Raw genomic sequence first — 25,592 nt, forward strand, 5'->3', positions numbered from 1 at the left:
ACGCTTTTTCAGACTTCTGTCCTTCCTCCTTAATTACAGTGTCTTTAAACAAAAGTAACATCTGCGCCACGTCCAAAGAAAATATCAGCCTCCCGACCCAAAGCAACCGGCGGCTTCCGAGAAATCGGTTACTTTTAAAGCTGTTCTGTTCAAACCAAATGTGACCAATGCTGCTTCTTTGTGATGCTGTTTCACTGTCATTACTGTGTCCCCGAATGGAGATATGAATGAGAGTCTGAGCAGCGGAGTGGCGAAAGAGATTTCTACTTTTCAATTCACATTAAAACCTTTCGTTGTGGATTTTTGTTGTTGTCCGCAGGTCAAATTGACGGTAAATAGTAAACCGTAGCCACTAGCCGGTAAGCACAAACTATTGAACAATGAAGTAAACTTTTATTCTAAAACATATTATACTATTGAATAATCCAACCACATTACACTCATGAATAATGCAACAATTAACAAGCATGTTCAGAAGACTGAAGGGATACTTTTCTCGTTTTTTAGCTCCACTCTTTAGCTTAAAAAAAAGGCGCAGAGTTCCTAACAGCATGTCTTCATCAAGTTGCATTAGCCGATAACAAATTAACGATTAACCCTCTCATATTAATATTAAAGTATTATAGACCCACTGTACAACATTACAACAAACCAGACTTCATGTTTTTTTTATCAATATCATGTAAATCATTATATGTGGTAAAAGCTCATTTGTAACGGAAAATGTGGGTATGAGTGAATTCACTGCGGATTTGCATCAGGCTGTTTCATATGGAAGCTTTACCCACCACCAAATAGGATTTGTCAACGTTCTGCCGTCTGATCAACTGCAGCCTCCTGACGACAACCACAGGTAGCCTAGAGCAGCCTACTGATGACAACCACAGGTAGCCTAGAGCAGCCTCCTGATGACAACCACAGGTAGCCTAGAGCAGCCTACTGACGACAACCACAGGTAGCCTAGAGCAGCCTACTGACGACAACCACAGGTAGCCTAGAGCAGCCTCCTGACGACAACCACAGGTAGCCTAGAGCAGCCTACTGACGACAACCACAGGTAGCCTAGAGCAGCCTACTGACGACAACCACAGGTAGCCTAGAGCAGCCTACTGACGACAACCACAGGTAGCCTAGAGCAGCCTACTGATGACAACCACAGGTAGCCTAGAGCAGCCTACTGACGACAACCACAGGTAGCCTAGAGCAGCCTACTGACGACAACCACAGGTAGCCTAGAGCAGCCTACTGATGACAACCACAGGTAGCCTAGAGCAGCCTCCTGACGACAACCACAGGTAGCCCAGAGCAGCCTACTGACGACAACCACAGGGAGCCTAGAGCAGCCTACTGATGACAACCACAGGTAGCCTAGAGCAGCCTACTGATGACAACCACAGGTAGCCTAGAGCAGCCTACTGACGACAACCACAGGTAGCCTAGAGCAGCCTACTGACGACAACCACAGGTAGCCTAGAGCAGCCTACTGATGACAACCACAGGTAGCCTAGAGCAGCCTCCTGACGACAACCACAGGTAGCCTAGAGCAGCCTACTGACGACAACCACAGGTAGCCTAGAGCAGCCTACTGATGACAACCACAGGTAGCCTAGAGCAGCCTACTGATGACAACCACAGGTAGCCTAGAGCAGCCTACTGATGACAACCACAGGTAGCCTAGAGCAGCCTACTGATGACAACCACAGGTAGCCTAGAGCAGCCTCCTGACGACAACCACAGGTAGCCTAGAGCAGCCTACTGACGACAACCACAGGTAGCCTAGAGCAGCCTACTGACGACAACCACAGGTAGCCTAGAGCAGCCTACTGACGACAACCACAGGTAGCCTAGAGCAGCCTACTGATGACAACCACAGGTAGCCTAGAGCAGCCTACTGACGACAACCACAGGTAGCCTAGAGCAGCCTACTGACGACAACCACAGGTAGCCTAGAGCAGCCTACTGATGACAACCACAGGTAGCCTAGAGCAGCCTCCTGACGACAACCACAGGTAGCCCAGAGCAGCCTACTGACGACAACCACAGGGAGCCTAGAGCAGCCTACTGATGACAACCACAGGTAGCCTAGAGCAGCCTACTGATGACAACCACAGGTAGCCTAGAGCAGCCTACTGACGACAACCACAGGTAGCCTAGAGCAGCCTACTGACGACAACCACAGGTAGCCTAGAGCAGCCTACTGATGACAACCACAGGTAGCCTAGAGCAGCCTCCTGACGACAACCACAGGTAGCCTAGAGCAGCCTACTGACGACAACCACAGGTAGCCTAGAGCAGCCTACTGATGACAACCACAGGTAGCCTAGAGCAGCCTACTGATGACAACCACAGGTAGCCTAGAGCAGCCTACTGATGACAACCACAGGTAGCCTAGAGCAGCCTCCTGACGACAACCACAGGTAGCCTAGAGCAGCCTACTGACGACAACCACAGGTAGCCTAGAGCAGCCTACTGATGACAACCACAGGTAGCCTAGAGCAGCCTCCTGATGACAACCACAGGTAGCCTAGAGCAGCCTACTGATGACAACCACAGGTAGCCTAGAGCAGCCTACTGACGACAACCACAGGTAGCCTAGAGCAGCCTACTGACGACAACCACAGGTAGCCTAGAGCAGCCTACTGACGACAACCACAGGTAGCCTAGAGCAGCCTACTGATGACAACCACAGGTAGCCTAGAGCAGCCTACTGATGACAACCACAGGTAGCCTAGAGCAGCCTACTGAGGACAACCACAGGTAGCCTAGAGCAGCCTACTGACGACAACCACAGGTAGCCTAGAGCAGCCTCCTGACGACAACCACAGGTAGCCTAGAGCAGCCTACTGATCACAACCACAGGTAGCCTAGAGCAGCCTCCTGACGACAACCACAGGTAGCCTAGAGCAGCCTCCTGACGACAACCACAGGTAGCCTAGAGCAGCCTCCTGACGACAACCACAGGTAGCCTAGAGCAGCCTACTGACGACAACCACAGGTAGCCTAGAGCAGCCTCCTGATGACAACCACAGGTAGCCTAGAGCAGCCTACTGATGACAACCACAGGTAGCCTAGAGCAGCCTACTGACGACAACCACAGGTAGCCTAGAGCAGCCTCCTGATGACAACCACAGGTAGCCTAGAGCAGCCTACTGATGACAACCACAGGTAGCCTAGAGCAGCCTACTGATGACAACCACAGGTAGCCTAGAGCAGCCTACTGATGACAACCACAGGTAGCCTAGAGCAGCCTCCTGATGACAACCACAGGTAGCCTAGAGCAGCCTCCTGATGACAACCACAGGTAGCCTAGAGCAGCCTCCTGATGACAACCACAGGTAGCCTAGAGCAGCCTACTGACGACAACCACAGGTAGCCTAGAGCAGCCTACTGACGACAACCACAGGTAGCCTAGAGCAGCCTACTGATGACAACCACAGGTAGCCTAGAGCAGCCTACTGACGACAACCACAGGTAGTCTAGAGCAGCCTACTGACGACAACCACAGGTAGCCTAGAGCAGCCTACTGATGACAACCACAGGTAGCCTAGAGCAGCCTACTGACGACAACCACAGGTAGCCTAGAGCAGCCTACTGATGACAACCACAGGTAGCCTAGAGCAGCCTACTGATGACAACCACAGGTAGCCTAGAGCAGCCTACTGACGACAACCACAGGTAGCCTAGAGCAGCCTACTGACGACAACCACAGGTAGCCTAGAGCAGCCTACTGATGACAACCACAGGTAGCCTAGAGCAGCCTACTGACGACAACCACAGGTAGCCTAGAGCAGCCTACTGACGACAACCACAGGTAGCCTAGAGCAGCCTACTGACGACAACCACAGGTAGCCTAGAGCAGCCTACTGACGACAACCACAGGTAGCCTAGAGCAGCCTACTGACGACAACCACAGGTAGCCTAGAGCAGCCTACTGACGACAACCACAGGTAGCCTAGAGCAGCCTACTGACGACAACCACAGGTAGCCTAGAGCAGCCTCCTGACGACAACCACAGGTAGCCTAGAGCAGCCTACTGATGACAACCACAGGTAGCCTAGAGCAGCCTACTGACGACAACCACAGGTAGCCTAGAGCAGCCTCCTGACGACAACCACAGGTAGCCTAGAGCAGCCTCCTGACGACAATCACAGGTAGCCTAGAGCAGCCTACTGACGACAACCACAGGTAGCCTAGAGCAGCCTACTGATGACAACCACAGGTAGCCTAGAGCAGCCTACTGACGACAACCACAGGTAGCCTAGAGCAGCCTACTGACGACAACCACAGGTAGCCTAGAGCAGCCTACTGACGACAACCACAGGTAGCCTAGAGCAGCCTACTGACGACAACCACAGGTAGCCTAGAGCAGCCTCCTGACGACAACCACAGGTAGCCTAGAGCAGCCTACTGATGACAACCACAGGTAGCCTAGAGCAGCCTACTGATGACAACCACAGGTAGCCTAGAGCAGCCTACTGACGACAACCACAGGTAGCCTAGAGCAGCCTACTGACGACAACCACAGGTAGCCTAGAGCAGCCTACTGATGACAACCACAGGTAGCCTAGAGCAGCCTACTGATGACAACCACAGGTAGCCTAGAGCAGCCTACTGACGACAACCACAGGTAGCCTAGAGCAGCCTACTGATGACAACCACAGGTAGCCTAGAGCAGCCTACTGATGACAACCACAGGTAGCCTAGAGCAGCCTACTGACGACAACCACAGGTAGCCTAGAGCAGCCTACTGACGACAACCACAGGTAGCCTAGAGCAGCCTACTGATGACAACCACAGGTAGCCTAGAGCAGCCTACTGATGACAACCACAGGTAGCCTAGAGCAGCCTACTGACGACAACCACAGGTAGCCTAGAGCAGCCTACTGACGACAACCACAGGTAGCCTAGAGCAGCCTACTGACGACAACCACAGGTAGCCTAGAGCAGCCTACTGACGACAACCACAGGTAACCTAGAGCAGCCTACTGACGACAACCACAGGTAGCCTAGAGCAGCCTACTGACGACAACCACAGGTAGCCTAGAGCAGCCTACTGACGACAACCACAGGTAGCCTAGAGCAGCCTACTGATGACAACCACAGGTAGCCTAGAGCAGCCTACTGATGACAACCACAGGTAGCCTAGAGCAGCCTACTGACGACAACCACAGGTAGCCTAGAGCAGCCTACTGACGACAACCACAGGTAGCCTAGAGCAGCCTACTGACGACAACCACAGGTAGCCTAGAGCAGCCTACTGACGACAACCACAGGTAGCCTAGAGCAGCCTACTGACGACAACCACAGGTAGCCTAGAGCAGCCTACTGACGACAACCACAGGTAGCCTAGAGCAGCCTACTGACGACAACCACAGGTAGCCTAGAGCAGCCTACTGACGACAACCACAGGTAGCCTAGAGCAGCCTACTGACGACAACCACAGGTAGCCTAGAGCAGCCTACTGACGACAACCACAGGTAGCCTAGAGCAGCCTACTGACGACAACCACAGGTAGCCTAGAGCAGCCTACTGACGACAACCACAGGTAGCCTAGAGCAGCCTACTGACGACAACCACAGGTAGCCTAGAGCAGCCTACTGACGACAACCACAGGTAGCCTAGAGCAGCCTACTGACGACAACCACAGGTAGCCTAGAGCAGCCTACTGACGACAACCACAGGTAGCCTAGAGCAGCCTACTGACGACAACCACAGGTAGCCTAGAGCAGCCTACTGACGACAACCACAGGTAGCCTATAGCAGCCTACTGATGACAACCACAGGTAGCCTAGAGCAGCCTACTGACGACAACCACAGGTAGCCTAGAGCAGCCTACTGACGACAACCACAGGTAGCCTAGAGCAGCCTACTGATGACAACCACAGGTAGCCTAGAGCAACCTACTGACGACAACCACAGGTAGCCTAGAGCAGCCTACTGATGACAACCACAGGTAGCCTAGAGCAGCCTACTGATGACTACCACAGGTAGCCTAGAGCTGACGACAACCACAGGTAGCCTAGAGCAGCCTACTGACGACAACCACAGGTAGCCTAGAGCAGCCTACTGACGACAACCACAGGTAGCCTAGAGCAGCCTACTGACGACAACCACAGGTAGCCTAGAGCAGCCTACTGACGACAACCACGGGTAGCCTAGAGCAGCCTACTGACGACAACCACAGGTAGCCTAGAGCAGCCTACTGATGACAACCACAGGTAGCCTAGAGCAGCCTACTGACGACAACCACAGGTAGCCTAGAGCAGCCTACTGACGACAACCACAGGTAGCCTAGAGCAGCCTACTGATGACAACCACAGGTAGCCTAGAGCAACCTACTGACGACAACCACAGGTAGCCTAGAGCAGCCTACTGGGGACAACCACAGGTAGCCTAGAGCAGCCTACCGATGACAACCACAGGTAGCCTAGAGCAGCCTACTGATGACAACCACAGGTAGCCTAGAGCAGCCTACTGATGACAACCACAGGTAGCCTAGAGCAGCCTACTGACCACAACCACAGGTAGCCTAGAGCAGCCTCCTGATGACAACCACAGGTAGCCTAGAGCAGCCTACTGATGACAACCACAGGTAGCCTAGAGCAGCCTACTGACGACAACCACAGGTAGCCTAGAGCAGCCTACTGATGACAACCACAGGTAGCCTAGAGCAGCCTACTGATGACTACCACAGTTAGCCTAGAGCTGACGACAACCACAGGTAGCCTAGAGCAGCCTACTGACGACAACCACAGGTAGCCTAGAGCAGCCTACCGATGACAACCACAGGTAGCCTAGAGCAGCCTACTGATGACAACCACAGGTAGCCTAGAGCAGCCTACTGATGACAACCACAGGTAGCCTAGAGCAGCCTACTGACGACAACCACAGGTAGCCTAGAGCAGCCTACTGATGACAACCACAGGTAGCCTAGAGCTGACGACAACCACAGGTAGCCTAGAGCAGCCTACTGACGACAACCACAGGTAGCCTAGAGCAGCCTACTGACGACAACCACAGGTAGCCTAGAGCTGACGACAACCACAGGTAGCCTAGAGCAGCCTACTGATGACAACCACAGGTGGCCTAGAGCAGCCTACTGAGGACAACCACAGGTAGCCTAGAGCAGCCTACTGATGACAACCACAGGTAGCCTAGAGCAGCCTACTGAGGACAACCACAGGTAGCCTAGAGCAGCCTACTGATGACAACCACAGGTAGCCTAGAGCAGCCTACTGATGACTACCACAGGTAGCCTAGAGCTGACGACAACCACAGGTAGCCTAGAGCAGCCTACTGATGACAACCACAGGTGGCCTAGAGCAGCCTACTGATGACAACCACAGGCAGCCTAGAGCAGCCTACTGATGACAACCACAGGTGCAGGTAGCCTAGAGCAGCCTACTGATGACTACCACAGGTAGCCTAGAGCAGCCTACTGATGACAACCAGCAAGGGTCGCGGCTTTTGTGGAGCGATGGGTAACGATGCTTCGTGAGTGTCAGTTGTCCATGTGTACAGAGGGTCCCTGGTTCGAGTCCGGGTAGGGGCAGACTAAAGTTATACTGTTACACAACCATGCATACAGCCAGTTCAGCCCTGTTTTAGTTTTTGTCCAATCGCAGTTGTTGTCTCTTTCTGTGTAAAACGTTTAAATGTTCTCATCCTCCCTGAGCCAGGAGTTGTTCCAGGAGTTGTTCCAGGAGTTGTTCCAGGAGTTGTTCCAGGAGTTGTTCTAGGAGTTGTTAGCTCAGTTGGTAGAGCATGGCGCTTGTAACGCCAGGGTAGTGGGTTCGATTCCCGGGACCACCCATACGTAGAATGTATGCACACATGACTGTAAGTCGCTTTGGATAAAAGCGTCTGCTAAATGGCATATATTATTATTATTATATTGTTCTAGGAGTTGTTCTCTGAGTTATTCTAGGAGTTGTTCTAGGAGTTGTTCTAGGAGTTGTTCCAGGAGTTGTTCTCTGAGTTATTGTAGGAGTTGTTCTAGGAGTTGTTCTAGGAGTTGTTCCAGGAGTTGTTCTCTGAGTTATTCTAGGAGTTGTTCTAGGAGTTGTTCTCTGAGTTATTCTAGGAGTTGTTCTAGGAGTTGTTCTAGGAGTTGTTCTAGGAGTTGTTCCAGGAGTTGTTCTCTGAGTTATTCTAGGATTTGTTCTAGGAGTTGTTCTCTGAGTTATTCTAGGAGTTGTTCTAGGAGTTGTTCTAGGAGTTGTTCTAGGAGTTGTTCTATGAGTTATTCTAGGAGTTGTTCTAGGAGTTGTTCTAGGAGTTGTTCTAGGAGTTATTCTAGGAGTTGTTCTAGGAGTTGTTCTAGGAGTTGTTCTTGGAGTTGTTCTAGGAGTTGTTCTAAGAGTTATTCTAGGAGTTGTTCTATGAGTTGTTCTAGGAGTTGTTCTAGGAGTTGTTCTAGGAGTTGTTCTCTGAGTTATTCTAGGAGCTGTTCTAGGAGTTGTTCTACGAGTTATTCTAGGAGTTGTTCCAGGAGTTGTTCCAGGAGTTGTTCTAGGAGTTGTTCCAGGAGTTGTTCCAGGAGTTGTTCCAGGAGTTGTTCCAGGAGTTGTTCTAGGAGTTGTTCCAGGAGTTGTTCTAGGAGTTGTTCCAGGAGTTGTTCTAGGAGTTGTTCCAGGAGTTGTTCTAGGAGTTGTTCTAGGAGTTGTTCTAGGAGTTGTTCTAGGAGTTGTTCCAGGAGTTGTTCCAGGAGTTGTTCTAGGAGTTGTTTCAGGAGTTGTTCTAGGAGTTGTTCCAGGAGTTGTTCCAGGAGTTGTTCTATGAGTTGTTTCAGGAGTTGTTCTAGGAGTTGTTCCAGGAGTTGTCCCAGGAGTTGTTCTCTGAGTTATTCTAGGAGTTTTTCCAGGAGTAGTTCTAGGAGTTTTTCTGTAAGTTGTTCTAGGAGTTGTTCCAGGAGTTGTTCTATGAGTTGTTCCAGGAGTAGTTCTAGGAGTTTTTCCAGGAGTAGTTCTAGGAGTTTTTCTATAAGTTGTTCTAGGAGTTGTTCTCTGAGTTATTCTAGGAGTTGTTCCAGGAGTAGTCCTAGGAGTTTTTCTATAAGTTGTTCTAGGAGTTGATCTGATTAGATAATGAATCTTGTCCCATCATAGACCATAGACCATGTTTATAGCTGATTTATTACTACAACTAAGGTCCGAAGTTGGTTAGGTTAGCGTACTACCAGATCAGGAACTCTTGGCCCCAGGAAAACAATTTACCCCACACTTATCTGGAACATGTGATGTCACCTCTGAAATCCTCACACAATGTTAGAAATTCAAAATATATATCCTGTATGATCTACATGTTTTTAGTGGTGTTTTTTTTAGTGGCTTCTATTGTTTCAAGTGGCGCAGTGCAATTGACAACTACTGCTACAATTTCAGAATGGTAAAACGAAATAAAACAAGTCAATAAATATTAGGACAATATCTAATATCTAAATATCTATACATTTCAGCTGTTTCAAAAACATTGCTCTGCTATTGAGATTTCTACCGTAAGAGTGTTGGCTCAAGGAGCCAATTCTGTTTATTTTAACAGCCCTGCTTCAAGAAGGGCAACTGTCAGGCGACTATCATTTGAGACAGCAAGTAAGCAATTTTCCAGTTTATTTTTATTTTTACAAACGGGGTAGTAATATGAATTTAGACCTCATACTGAGTGGTACAACTGCTGCTTCAAAAGACCAAAGATACAAAGGTGTGGAGAATAGGGATGTAGGTTCATCTGGAGAACAGGGATGTAGGGTTAATCTGGAGAATAGGGATGTAAAGTTAATCTGGAGAATAGGGATGTAAAGTTAATCTGGAGAATAGGGATGTAGGTTAATCTGGAGAATAGGGATGTAGGTTCATCTGGAGAACAGGGATGTAAAGTTAATCTGGAGAACAGGGATGTAAAGTTAATCTGGAGAATAGGGATGTAGGTTAATCTGGAGAATAGGGATGTAGGTTCATCTGGAGAATAGGGATGTAGGTTCATCTGGAGAACAGGGATGTAGGGTTAATCTGGAGAATAGGGATGTAAAGTTAATCTGGAGAATAGGGATGTAAAGTTAATCTGGAGAATAGGGATGTAAAGTTAATCTGGAGAATAGGGATGTAGGTTAATCTGGAGAATAGGGATGTAAAGTTAATCTGGAGAATAGGGATGTAAAGTTAATCTGGAGAATAGGGATGTAAAGTTAATCTGGAGAATAGGGATGTAGGTTCATCTGGAGAATAGGGATGTAGGTTCATCTGGAGAACAGGGATGTAGGGTTAATCTGGAGAATAGGGATGTAAAGTTAATCTGGAGAATAGGGATGTAAAGTTAATCTGGAGAATAGGGATGTAAAGTTAATCTGGAGAATAGGGATGTAGGTTAATCTGGAGAATAGGGATGTAGGTTCATCTGGAGAACAGGGATGTAAAGTTAATCTGGAGAACAGGGATGTAAAGTTAATCTGGAGAATAGGGATGTAGGTTAATCTGGAGAATAGGGATGTAGGTTCATCTGGAGAATAGGGATGTAGGTTCATCTGGAGAACAGGGATGTAGGGTTAATCTGGAGAATAGGGATGTAAAGTTAATCTGGAGAATAGGGATGTAAAGTTAATCTGGAGAATAGGGATGTAAAGTTAATCTGGAGAATAGGGATGTAAAGTTAATCTGGAGAATAGGGATGTAGGTTAATCTGGAGAATAGGGATGTAGGGTTAATCTGGAGAACAGGGATGTAAAGTTAATCTGGAGAACAGGGATGTAGGTTCATCTGGAGAACAGGGATGTAGGTTCATCTGGAGAACAGGGATGTAGGTTCATCTGGAGAACAGGGATGTAGGTTCATCTGGAGAACAGGGATGTAAAGTTAATCTGGAGAATAGGGATGTAGGTTAATCTGGAGAATAGAGATGTAGGTTCATCTGGAGAACAGGGATGTAAAGTTAATCTGGAGAACAGGGATGTAAAGTTAATCTGGAGAATAGGGATGTAGGTTAATCTGGAGAATAGGGATGTAGGTTCATCTGGAGAATAGGGATGTAGGTTCATCTGGAGAACAGGGATGTAGGGTTAATCTGGAGAATAGGGATGTAAAGTTAATCTGGAGAATAGGGATGTAAAGTTAATCTGGAGAATAGGGATGTAAAGTTAATCTGGAGAATAGGGATGTAGGTTAATCTGGAGAATAGGGATGTAAAGTTAATCTGGAGAATAGGGATGTAAAGTTAATCTGGAGAATAGGGATGTAAAGTTAATCTGGAGAATAGGGATGTAGGTTCATCTGGAGAATAGGGATGTAGGTTCATCTGGAGAACAGGGATGTAGGGTTAATCTGGAGAATAGGGATGTAAAGTTAATCTGGAGAATAGGGATGTAAAGTTAATCTGGAGAATAGGGATGTAAAGTTAATCTGGAGAATAGGGATGTAGGTTAATCTGGAGAATAGGGATGTAGGGTTAATCTGGAGAACAGGGATGTAAAGTTAATCTGGAGAACAGGGATGTAGGTTCATCTGGAGAACAGGGATGTAGGTTCATCTGGAGAACAGGGATGTAGGTTCATCTGGAGAACAGGGATGTAAAGTTAATCTGGAGAATAGGGATGTAAAGTTAATCTGGAGAATAGGGATGTAAAGTTAATCTGGAGAATAGGGATGTAAAGTTAATCTGGAGAATAGGGATGTAAAGTTAATCTGGAGAATAGGGATGTAAAGTTAATCTGGAGAATAGGGATGTAAAGTTAATCTGGAGAATAGGGATGTAGGTTAATCTGGAGAATAGGGATGTAGGGTTAATCTGGAGAACAGGGATGTAAAGTTAATCTGGAGAACAGGGATGTAGGTTCATCTGGAGAACAGGGATGTAAAGTTAATCTGGAGAACAGGGATGTAAAGTTAATCTGGAGAACAGGGATGTAGGTTCATCTGGAGAACAGGGATGTAAAGTTAATCTGGAGAACAGGGATGTAAAGTTAATCTGGAGAACAGGGATGTAGGTTCATCTGGAGAATAGGGATGTAGGTTAATCTGGAGAACAGGGATGTAGGTTAATCTGGAGAATAGGGATGTAGGTTAATCTGGAGAATAGGGATGTAAAGTTAATCTGGAGAACAGGGATGTAGGTTAATCTGGAGAATAGGGATGTAGGTTAATCTGGAGAATAGGGATGTAGGTTAATCTGGAGAATAGGGATGTAGGTTCATCTGGAGAATAGGGATGTAGGTTAATCTGGAGAATAGGGATGTAGGTTAATCTGGAGAATAGGGATGTAGGTTAATCTGGAGAATAGGGATGTAGGTTCATCTGGAGAATAGGGATGTAGGTTAATCTGGAGAATAGGGATGTAGGTTCATCTGGAGAATAGGGATGTAGGTTAATCTGGAGAACAGGGATGTAGGTTAATCTGGAGAATAGGGATGTAGGTTCATCTGGAGAATAGGGATGTAGGTTAATCTGGAGAATAGGGATGTAAAGTTAATCTGGAGAATAGGGATGTAGGTTAATCTGGAGAATAGGGGATTTTGAGAAATCTGGGTATGGTCAAGAAGAGAGCACATGGAAAGTGGGAGAGAGATAATGTATCATACAGGATGAATTCCGATTTGAATAACACAACTCATATATCCTGAAAAATCTTATAATTGTTATATTTCTGACTCAGATCTACTTCAGAGAGAGAAAGAGAGAGAGAGAGAGAGAGAGAGAGAGAGAGAGAGAGAGAGAGAGAGAGAGAGAGAGAGAGAGAGAGAGAGAGAGAGAGAGCGAGAGAGAGAGAGAAAAAAAAAATCATTTGGTCTAGTTTTCAGTGATTGATATGTGAACAGAAGGCTATCTGCACTTTGTTTGAGCATGTTACTCTTGCTAAAGAGGGCAGCAGGTAGCCTAGTGGTTAGAGCGTTGGGCTAGTTGCAAGATCCAATCCCTGAGATAACAAGGTAAAAACGTCTGTCGTTCTGCCACTGAACAAAGCAGTTAACCCACTGTTCATAGGCCTCCATTGTAAATAAGAATTTGTTAACTGATTTGCCTAGTTAAATGATGGTAAAAATCGTAACTTTGCACTTGCTATGTTGTTTTGCTGACCTATATATTTGGTCAAATTGGCAAAACAGGAGGAATGTGGACATGATGATGACTATAGCTCTACAAATATTACTTATTTGTTTATTTATATAGGCCTAACCTAAATTGTCCTTGTGTAGTACATTGATATAGATTAATGCATGGTTGGTTTTCGAACTTGAAAGAAATGCGTTTTACTGCGCACGTGACATTAAAATTTGAAACACCATTAAGCAGCCTCGGTGACAACCGGTAGCCTAGTATTTAGCGTATTAGGCCAGTAACCGAAAGGTTGCTAGTTCGAATCCCCCAGCTGACAAGGCACTTAACGCTAATTGGGTTTTATAACGACATGCCATGACCCCCCTCTAAGGGGGCGTTGGGATATGCCAAATAACACATGGAAATTGACATATATAAGCGCCACAGACTTACATGAATATCCAAATCATGTAATAATGTATTAATCTAATGCTGCAGCCACTGGTCGGTAGCCAGTTTGTTCTTGTAGGCCTATGCAAAAAAAACAATCAAATAAGTATGGCCCAATGTTGACCATATACCTATTTAACCCATGCTATCAATAAAGTCTCTCACTGAAAAGTGTGTCTTGTTAAACTATTACAGCTGAGGAAGTTGAGAAGAAATGTATACTTTCTGACAGACTCCAGATGCAAGAGACGCGTATAAATCTCTACCACCCTTTATATCTGACTTGCTCTACGCGTAAAAAAAATGAATATGGGAGAAGCAGCCAATGAAATGCCTTTATTTGAACCAAGTAGCGACTCTGGGTGGTCAGATCAGCCGTCCGTAACAGTGAGTCCCCTCCCCGCCAGCGGGTTAGGCTGTTCGTTCAGCAAGCCCATCCTGGACAGCTCCTCTTGCCTAAACATAATACGTAGGAGGAGGAGAGGCTCGGACATGGATCTAGGTAGACTCAGCACTGGCCCGTCTGATAGAGAGCGGAATTGTTTTTAAATGTAAAAAAAAAACAAAAAAAACTACAAAAAAAACAAGAGGCCTTAGAGAAAACAAAACGAAGGAAATACCCATCCCGGCACAAAACATAAACTAGATCAATGGACTGAATGAGGGCTGAATGAAGACTGCTTATAACGCCTATCGATGCCTGGCCAAGGATCTGGATGCCTACGCCATGAACCCAGAGATGACAATGGACAGCATTGGCAATCTGCATGGCGGACTGAGCCATGACCAGGACTTGATGAACAGCCACAGCCCCCATCACAACCGGAACGCGGGGGCTTCTTTACGGTTACATCAGGATCTGGCTGCTGCATCGTCGCGGTCCGCCATGGTGTCCAGCATGGCAACGATTCTGGACGGAGCCGGAGAGTACCGACCAGAATTATCGCACCCGCTCCATCACGCTATGAGCATGCCGTGTGATACATCTCCACCGGGGATGGGTATGAACGGCACATACACCACGTTAACTCCACTTCAACCGTTACCCCCCATTTCAACCGTTTCGGACAAATTCCACCATCCGCATCACCATCACCATCACCATCACCACCAGCGTCTCTCTGGGAACGTAAGCGGGAGTTTCACGCTGATGCGGGACGAGAGGTGTTTACCAGCCATGAACAACCTCTACAGTCACTATCATAAGGACATGACCGGGATGGGTCAGAGTTTATCCCCCCTGGCCAGCAGCCCTCTTGGCAATGGCTTGGGTTCTCTTCATAATACACAGCAAAACCTCCATAACTATGGCACTCATGGGCACGACAAGATGCTAAGCTCCAACTTCGATGCCCACACTGCCATGCTGTCCAGGGGTGATCAACACCTCTCACGAGGCCTCGGTGGCCCCACGGCAGGTATGATGCCGCATTTGAACGGGATGCACCACAGCGGGCACCCGGGCCACTCTCAATCCCACGGGCCTGTGTTGGCTTCCAACCGGGACAGACCGCCCTCCTCCTCGGGACAACAAGGTAACAACTCGGGGCAGCTTGAAGAGATAAACACCAAAGAAGTTGCACAAAGGATCACAGCTGAACTGAAGCGGTATAGCATCCCCCAGGCTATATTCGCTCAGAGGGTGCTGTGTCGCTCGCAAGGCACCCTTTCAGACCTCTTAAGGAACCCCAAACCTTGGAGTAAACTTAAATCTGGAAGGGAGACCTTTCGAAGGATGTGGAAGTGGCTGCAGGAACCCGAGTTTCAGAGGATGTCAGCCCTACGGCTTGCAGGTAAGACAAGGTATCCTCAATAAAACCGACCCGTCTCTGCTGATGTCTGTTGCCTGCCTGCCTGCCTCTGCTTGTAGTCAGGCTATAGCCCTGCAATAAAACACAGTTCAGTATCTATCTATCTATCTATCTATCTATCTATCTATCTATCTATCTATCTATCTATCTATCTATCTATCTATCTATCTATCTATCTATAGCTCTCACTACTGAGTAGGCTAGATAAATTACATTTATTTCAAATTAAAGTAGTAGTATTGTTATTAGTGATCCATAATAACGATGATCCATAAAAATCAAATCAAAATCAAATCAAATCTCGATATCAATGACAAGGTCAAATGATTTCTCTCTAATATTATTTATCCATGTAATAATTGGCTATTTAATAGGGGAGGGGGGTTTATTATCTATTTATGCTACTGATATTCTAGCGTATAGGCCTACATTCTTTTTTTGGGGGGGGATTCTCTTTTAGTGATGAGCAAGTTCTTCTGATGAAATGTCATGTGTGGCTTTATTTTAATGTAAATGTAAATTATCATAAGCAGATAGATTGGACACCCATTTTTAAAAATGTGCAGCACTGAAAAACAGCACGAGCACCTAATTTGAAAATCCCCTGAAAAATATAATAATTATACACAAGTTTGCCGTTTGTTTATATGGGGGAGGCCTTTCAATTCTTTATACACATATATATATATATACACACACATATATATATATACACACACACATATATATATAGTGTGTGTGTTTATATATATATATATATATAATTGTATTTTTATTGAATAGACATATGTACACCTGGAGTAGGCAGGCTATTAAATGCAGCCTAAGGAATATTGTGCAAATACATTGCTACTTGTTCTGTGCGTGTTCCCTCGTTGAGGAGAGAGAAGGGGACAGAGACAGACAGACAGACTGACAGAGAATGCTGTTGACTGTGATGAGATTTTTCCAATCAAAGCCTGGGATGCGTGGAAAAGCGGGTAAATACATGCATGGCAGCCTTATAGTAAGGCTGGTGCACCCTCTAGCGAGAACACGTGGAACGACGAGACGGGCTTTCTTTTGTTCCGTCCAAGCGAACAGATGTACCCTCTCTATAGTTGGTTCCCTTTCAGAATTGATTGTGGATTGTATTTACTGAGGTTTACTGTTTTTTTTTAGTTCACTCTTCTCACAATCGTACAAAAAAATAGTGTTTAAATACACTGTACATTCAATTAATACACTAGTAATTTTAAGCAAACAAATATTACCTATTAGTAATGGCAATGTATTTTTCACAGATGAATAACTCAATATGGACTATCCTACATGTAAACTATTACAGGCGTATAGGCTGCATATTTATGTGCGTAAGTATAGTGTGGAAAGTTGACTGTTTTGACTAAATCGATGAGGGATGTTGCCTGATGGAGATGAGGTTCGGAAAGGAAGACCAGACCAGCTGCGAATAGTGGATCAATATTTCAAATTCTGCGCATTTTCTAAAAGGATATGATTCAAAATTGCAGCCTGCTAAAAAAAACTGTACGAACAAAACAACTACACCATCACATGTCATTTATAGATACAATACGTAATGTAGTGATTAGAAGAACAACAGGGACATTTTTGAAGAGGCTATAATGCAATGACTAATATTGTACGGATGGAAAGATATTAGGTTGCTCCATATCGTCATATGTCACATACTTTCCTTCCGCGATCAGTTAAATGCCATGACTTCATGCAGCGAACGTTGAAGGCCGTTTTAATATTCACATGAGTTAATGGAGCGATTGTAAACACAATTGACACCATGACAACATCAACAAATATAGCCTATACCATTGGTTAGCCTTAAATGATATAGGGGAAAGGAGTTTGCAGACTTCCCTTCTTCCCCGCAGCAGCATCCTTCGTTTACAGAAGGCGGTAACTCTGCGGCCAGGCAGCTCAGGGCTTTTGGGGGAAGGTATTATGTGATCGGCTCGGTGCGAGGTAGCAGCCAGGGAATTGAAAAGAAGAACAGAAGCTGCAGAGCGCGCGGCTCAATGAATTATTGATATAAATCTCGGCGTGACCCACAGCTCGAGCACAAAACGTCACCTTGTCGTGGGTTAACCAGTTAGGCAAAACGTGGAGCAGGGCGCGAGGCTTTTGTTCGCTGTTCGTTGTGCAGATTCAGCGGGTGTAATAGAACAATTACGTCTATAAATATCACGGATTGAAAATGATAAATCATAAGATTATGTAAAAAAAATGTGGTTGTAAATGCGTAATGTTTTTCTCTCCAATTCGTCAGTTTATGTCAAGTAGGCCTACATAAATATAAGTTTATTAATAGTCAATAGGTATTTAGGCAATAACCACGGTTGCAGTAGCTGTTGGTCATAGGCCTACTAATTATTTGATACAACAGCTCCTAGGCAGAGATTTGAACGGGTGCCCTTTCTCTGCCTGGTTTCAACGGGGAAAATGGCCTTGTCACAGCTTTATTAGTTGTAGTCAAATCCAACGTGACACTTGACTCAAACTTATTCCACCGGCACTCACACTGCTGCATGTAATCAGACCTGTCCTGGTCCTGGCTGACATCTCCATGTGCCTGCCACGGACCCGACAACATTCCCGGTTACAGCTAGCGGAGCCGACGTCATTGATATGCGGTTTTACAGTCCAGCTGAAATAACTTGACAAAATAAATAAATCACACAGGACAAGCGTCACGATAGAATTCTGGACTGTTGAGATTGAACAGGTAGACGTTATTAAGCCTATTCATAATTAACGAATGAGTGGAATTATATGCAAAATAAACAAATTAATAGGCCTATAAACAAATAAGAAACATAAATTGGATAATAAATGCACCCTTATCTATAGACGATCGAAAAAAAGCGTAGGTCTATATTGCTTTTATTTCGAAAATAAAATTATGAAAATCTTTTAAAATTTACTATGGTGTTTGTGACGTCGAAATTATAGCGATTTAGGGAGAAATAGCTTTAACACTATAATAATTTCTACATAGAAAAATACACTCCAATACCTCTACCTCTTTTGTGAAATTAAAAAAACCATATAGACCGGATCTATTTCGCACAATATTCTTCTGGCGTCAATGTGAAATTAGACCCAAGCTAAAGTAGACCATTGGAAAAAGCAAATAATCTATGTCACATTTGACATGAAATTACGTTGTAGGAAAATTATGTTCATGTGATGTACTTGGGCACAGTAAAAACAAAGAAGGGGGAAACATATCTAACGAAAACACACAGGACATTTTGTTTATTGTCGCTCCTGCCATTCTGTCGGTTGCGCAGTTGTCACTTTTTTCCAAACAAATCTGTTAGGCAGTATGGATGTGGATCGATGGCGATAATCTCCACAAGATTAAAAGGGCATTAATGCCGGCAACAATAACATAAACGTGTGGACCCAGTTCGCATTGATCTGTTGAACCCGATACGGTAGCTGTTCCAGTAAAGCTGATGACGCAGGCGGGGTTTTACCTTCTTCCCAGCACTGGAGCGACAGTATCTCTGCTGCCCTCTCTCTCTCTCTCACACAACACCCACATCAACCGCCTCAGACCAAAGACTGAACCTGTCTGTTGATTTCACACTTTAGTTTGAGAAAAACTGAACTGAAATGTGTCTGAGATTATTATTTATTGCAGCCTAAAATTCTATATGTGATTTTCCTTGTTTTTCAGGCATAAATTGAGAGTGGCAGTGTGTGTGCTATTCCAGTTTTGGCTTAACTGTCAGTTAGCCTTGATGTTTGTAGGAGACCACTCATCCAGAAATTATTGATGAATTAAAAGTCAACATGATCATGTGCTTTATTGATTTAGATTTTTTTATTTTATAAATTACTTTGAAGAATGAAGTATACAGTGAAGTATAAGTGTACAACCTAATTCTAAAATTGATAATATATATTTTTTCATTCATCAATCTAAACACAATACCCCATAATGAAAAAGCGAAAACAGGTTTTTACAGATTTTGACAAATGTATTAAAAATAAAAACAGAAATACCTTATTTACATAAGTATTTCAATTCTTTGCTATGAGACTTGAAAATGAGCTCAGGTGCATCCTGTTTCCATTGATCATCCTTGAGATGTTTCTACAACTTGATTGGAGTCCACCTGTGGTAAATTCAATTGATTGGACATGATTTGGAAAGGCACACACCTCTCTATATAAGGTCCCACAGTTGACAGTGGATGACTGAGCAAAAACCAAGCCGTGAGGTTGAAAGGAATTGTCCGTACTCTGAGACAGAATTGTGTCGAGTCACAGATCAGGGAAAAGGTACCAAAAAATGTCTGCAGCTTTGAAGGTCCTCAAGAACACAGTGGCCTCCATCATTCTTAATGGAAGAAGTTTGGAACCACCAAGACTGTTCCTAGAACTGGCCTCCTGGCCAAACTGACCAATCGGGGGAGAAGGGCCTTGGTCAGGGAGGTGAGGTGACCAAGAACCAGATGGTAACTCTGACAGAGCTCCAGAGTTCCTCTGTGGAGATGGGAGAACCTTCCAGAAGGACAACCATCTCTGCAGCACTCCACTAATCAGGCCTTTATGATAGAGTGGCCAGTCGGAAGCCACTCCTCATTAAAAGGCAGATGTCAGCCCACTTGGAGTTTGCCAAAAGGCACCTAAAGGACTCTCAGACCATAAGAAACAGATTCAGATTCTCTGGTGTGATGAAACCAAGATTGAACTCTTTGGCCTGAATGCCAAGCATCACATCTGGAGGATATCTGGAACCATCCCTATGGTGAAGCGTAGCAATATCATGCTGTGGAGATGTTGGAGACTAGTCAGGATTGAGGGAAGATGAATGGAGCAAAGTACAGAGAGATCCTTGATGAAAACCTGCTCCAAAGTGCACAGGACCTCAGACTGGGATGAAGGTTCACCTTCCAACAGGACAACAACCCTAAGCACACACATTTTTTTTTGCTTTGTCGTTATGGGGTATTGTGATGTCGTTATGGGGTATTGTGATGTCAATATGGAGTATTGTGATGTCGTTATGGGGTATTGTGATGTCGTTATGGGGTATTGTGATGTCATTATGGGGTATTGTGATGTCATTATGGGTTATTGTGATGTCATTATGGGGTATTGTGATGTCGTTATGGGGTATTGTGATGTCGTTATGGGGTATTGTGATGTCATTATGGGGTATTGTGATGTCGTTATGGGGTATTGTGATGTCGTTATGGGGTATAGTGATGTCGTTATGGGGTATTGTGATGTCATTATGGGGGTATTGTGATGTCGTTATGGGGTATTGTGATGTCATTATGGGGTATTGTGATGTCATTATGGGGTATTGTGATGTCATTATGGGGTATTGTGATGTCATTATGGGGTATTGTGATGTCGTTATGGGGTATTGTGATGTCATTATGGGGTATTGTGATGTCATTATGGGGTATTGTGTGTAGATTGATGAGGAAAAAAGTGAATTGAATCCATTTTTTAGAATAAGGCTGTAACATAACAACATGTAGAAAAAGGATCTGAATACTTTCCGACGGCACAACGTTTCTATCTGACACACTGAAGTGGTATCCTAATAATGGCTATTTTAAAACGGGAAGGAGAAATGCAGTATGTACATTAGTGTGTATTAACCTCCTAATGTTGTAGTAGGTAAACAGACAGCGGCTATAACAACAACAAACCGGATCACCACACCAAGCCTTTTCCCTGTGTGCCTCCTCCCTTACAGGTACCAGTAGAGAGCACGCCATGATTGGGTCAAATGGGATGCATTGTCAGACACTGACAACATTGTGCACAGGGACCCAAAACTATGGTATGTCAAAAAAAATAACATGTAGTAATGTTCGACAGATATAAATATACCTAGTGTAATGTGGAGTTAGTTAGATGTGTATTTAAATCCTTTTTTTGCCTTAATGGATTGAGATTGGATTCATATTAGTCTGGGGTGTATTCAGTATTGGATTAAATGTGATATTGGATTTGAGAAATACAATTGTGGATAATAGTCTTTAATATGTGGTTTAAAGCCATTTAAAGTTAAAGTAGGCCTACTTATGCTAATAGTAAGTAACATTGTGATAAAAACACACTATTATCTCAGACATTTACCAGTTTAAAATGATGAGAGGATGTTTAGAAACGTGTATATATATATATATATATTTGTTTTTTGCATTTTGGTTTCTTTTGTCAGGAGGTAGGTTGAAGTGTCCTACATTATCCAGTGAGATGATGAGTTCACCTGGCTTTGAGATTCAAGATAAATTCGCCAATGTTGTAAACTACGGTATAAAGATCTGTTTTACTGAGCAACATGTGTCCCACTATCACAGTGTGTTTACGTCTGTTTTCCAGTCTAGATAACAGAAAGCTGAGTATGACAGTATTTCTCCTCCCCAGTTAAAGCATGATGATGATGATGATGATTTGCTAGCCAGGTCTGACTGGCCAAACCATCCAACAGTGACTCTCTGTTGATCTCTGTACCACTTTTTGTTTCTTCATCTTGATGCTGTCAACACACTGGATGTGTAAAGGGCAATGTTTATTGACCCTGCTCTCTTCTTAAACCAAACAGAGACTCACTTACTGGGTCACATGCAGCCCCTCTCTGTCTCTAGACAAAAGCACTGAACCAACACCATGCTTCTGGATATGTGATGTTTTAGTAGCAATCAAACTATGTAACTTTTTCAGAATCTTACTGGATTAGTCATTTTGTTTTAGGATAAATTTGTCGGCCATATTCTACTTAAAGCAACCAAGACACTGAACAGTTTGACTACTATGTGGTTCATTAAAGCAACCAAGACACTGAACAGTTTGACTACTATGTGGTTGAATAAAGCAACCAAGACACTGAACAGTTTGACTACTATGTGGATCATTAAAGCAACCAAGACACTGAACAGTTTGACTACTATGTGGTTGAATAAAGCAACCAAGACACTGAACAGTTTGACTACTATGTGGTTGAATAAAGCAACCAAGACGCTGAACAGTTTGATCATTAAAGCAACCAAGACACTGAACAGTTTGACTACTACTCATAAAGCAACCAAGACACTGAACAGTTTGACTACTATGTGGTTGAATAAAGCAACCAAGACGCTGAACAGTTTGACTACTATAAAGCAACCAAGTGGATCATTAAAGCAACCAAGACACTGAACAGTTTGACTACTATGTGGATCATTAAAGCAACCAAGACACTGAACAGTTTGACTACTATGTGGTTCATTAAAGCAACCAAGACACTGAACAGTTTGACTACTATGTGGTTGAATAAAGCAACCAAGACACTGAACAGTTTGACTACTATGTGGTTGAATAAAGCAACCAAGACACTGAACAGTTTGACTACTATGTGGTTCATTAAAGCAACCAAGACACTGAACAGTTTGACTACTATGTGGATGAATAAAGCAACCAAGACACTGAACAGTTTGACTACTATGTGGTTGATTAAAGCAACCAAGACACTGAACAGTTTGACTACTATGTGGTTGAATAAAGCAACCAAGACACTGAACAGTTTGACTACTATGTGGTTGAATAAAGCAACCAAGACTGAACTAAAGCAACCAAGACACTGAACAGTTTGACTACTATGTGGATGAATAAAGCAACCAAGACACTGAACAACTACTATGTGGTTGAACCAAGACACTGAACAGTTTGACTACTATGTGGTTGAATAAAGCAACCAAGACGCTGAACAGTTTGACTACTATGTGGTTGAATAAAGCAACCAAGACGCTGAACAGTTTGACTACTATGTGGTTGAATAAAGCAACCAAGACACTGAACAGTTTGACTACTATGTGGTTGAATAAAGCAACCAAGACGCTGAACAGTTTGACTACTATGTGGATGAATAAAGCAACCAAGACACTGAACAGTTTGACTACTATGTGGTTGAATAAAGCAACCAAGACACTGAACAGTTTGACTACTATGTGGTTGAATAAAGCAACCAAGACACTGAACAGTTTGACTACTATGTGGTTGAATAAAGCAACCAAGATACTGAACAGTTTGACTACTATGTGGTTGAATAAAGCAACCAAGACACTGAACAGTTTGACTACTATGTGGTTGAATAAAGCAACCAAGACACTGAACAGTTTGACTACTATGTGGTTGAATAAAGCAACCAAGACACTGAACAGTTTGACTACTATGTGGTTGAATAAAGCAACCAAGACACTGAACAGTTTGACTACTATGTGGTTGATACCTTGCTAAGATTCATCAGTTGTCGTAGAACTTGTTGATTCGTTTGGGTCTGAGCGTATCCTAGGTTGTGTGTGTGTGTGTCTATGTGTCTGTGTGTCTGTGTGTCTGTGTGTGTCCATCCCTCATGGTACATACTTGGTTATAGGAAGGAACAGGATTTTTTATTTTAATTGACCAAAATCCCTCTGAGACTATTTCCTTTTTCAGTACAGTGACATCACTAAAAATCGATGAAAATGAACTGTGATTGGTTGTTTCACAGGGCTAATAAATAAGTCTGGTTACAGACCTTTGGACGCTGGCTGGTGATGTCATCATCACTATGTGGACACTGTGATTCCTAGATAGGCTGCCAGACTCCCACCTTTATCCTGCTGATTAGAGAGAGAGAGAGAGAGAGAGAAAAAAGAAATTCTGTGTCTGTGTCTGTGTCAATCAGTTTGCGTGCCAGTCAGTGTGCGTGAGTTTGCGTGTGTGTGCGTGCATGCATGCATTTAAACAATGTCACAATCTATCCTTTGTGCAGTCTCTGATAGGGATGAATGCTATGAAATTATGTCAGTTAGACTCACAGTGCACATGTAGAGTATGACATCTCTGTCTGTTGTTAGCAGAAAGTGTCTGTCTTGTTAGCTGGAAGTGTCTGCTTCTCTGTTGTTAGCAGGAAGTGTCTGTCTGTCTGTTAGCAGGAAGTGTCTGTCTGCCTGTCTGTTAGCAGGAAGTGTCTGCATGTCTGTTGTTAGCAGGAAGTGTCTGTCTGCCTGTCTGTTAGCAGGAAGTGTCTGTCTGCCTGTCTGTTAGCCAGAAGTGTCTGTCTGACTGTCTGTTGTTAGCCAGAAGTGTCTGTCTGCCTGTCTGTTAGCAGGAAGTGTCTGTCTGCCTGTCTGTTGTTAGCCAGAAGTGTCTGCCTGTCTGTTGTTAGCCAGAAGTGTCTGCATGTCTGTTGTTAGCAGGAAGTGTCTGTCTGCCTGTCTGTTAGCCAGAAGTGTCTGTCTGACTGTCTGTTGTTAGCCAGAAGTGTCTGTATGTCTGTTGTTAGCCAGAAGTGTCTGGCAGTCAGTCTCATCTCTCTTTATCCGACACTATCATCTCTGAGCAGCCGCACATTAAGGACATCCGCTAGCTAGCTAAGCCGGAGAGCTGAGCTGCAGCACATTAAGGACATCTGCTAGCTAGCTAGGCTGGAGAGCTAAGAGCAGAAGCACATTAAGGACATCCGCTAGCTAAAAGTTGGGGTCACTTAGAAATATCCTTGTTTTTCAAAGAAAAGCACATTGATTGTACATTAAAATAACATCAAATTGATCAGAAATACAGTGTAGACATTGTTAATGTTGTAAATGACTATTGTAGCTGGAAACGGCAGATGTTTTTATGGAATATCTACATACTAATTGATCATTAGAAAACCCTTTTTGCAATTATGTTAGCACAGCTGAAAACTGTTCTCCTGATTAAATAAGCAATAAAACTGACCTTCTTTAGACTAGTTCCATCTTGGCCATGTTTTGTTATAATCTCCACCCAGCACAGCCAGAAGAGGACTGGCCACCCCACATAGCCTGGTTCCTCTCTAGGTTTCTTCCTAGGTTTTGGCCTTTCTAGGGAGTTTTTCCTAGCCACCGTGCTTCTAAACCTGCATTGCTTGCTGTTTGGGGTTTTAGGCTGGGTTTCTGTACAGCACTTTGAGATATCAGCTGATGTACGAAGGGCTATATAAATACATTTGATTTGATTTGACTAGTTGAGTATCTGGAGCATCAGCATTTGTGGGTTCGATTACAGGCTCAAAATGGCCAGAAAAAAACTTTCTTCTGAACCTCATCAGTCTATTCTTGTTCTGAGAAATGTAGGCTATTCCATGTGAGAAATTGCCAAGAAACTGAAGATCTCGTACAACGCTGTGTACTACTCCCTTCACTGAACAGCGCAAACTGGCTCTAACCAGAATAGAAAGAGGAGTGGGAGGCCCCGGTGCACAACTGAGCAAGTGGACAAGTACATTAGAGTGTCTAGTTTGAGAAACAGATGCTTCACAAGTCCTCAACTGGCA

The 25,592-nt window shown here is 44.4% G+C and overlaps 1 protein-coding gene across 1 annotated transcript in view; it reads left to right on the top strand.

Moving 5' to 3' along the window:
- Nucleotides 1–13,956: 13,956 nt before the first annotated feature.
- onecut2 (one cut homeobox 2) overlaps nt 13,957–25,592 on the top strand; it is a 45,828-nt gene continuing 34,192 nt past the window's right edge. The window contains exons 1-2 of the mRNA XM_052458596.1: nt 13,957–15,265; nt 21,024–21,110. Of these exons, the coding sequence (XP_052314556.1) occupies nt 14,143–15,265; nt 21,024–21,110 (1,210 nt within the window). The 5' untranslated portion in view covers nt 13,957–14,142. The remainder of the gene's footprint in view (nt 15,266–21,023; nt 21,111–25,592) is intronic.

This window comes from Oncorhynchus keta, chromosome 12, assembly GCF_023373465.1.
Source record: "Oncorhynchus keta strain PuntledgeMale-10-30-2019 chromosome 12, Oket_V2, whole genome shotgun sequence".
Classification (NCBI taxonomy): Eukaryota; Metazoa; Chordata; class Actinopteri; order Salmoniformes; family Salmonidae; genus Oncorhynchus; species Oncorhynchus keta.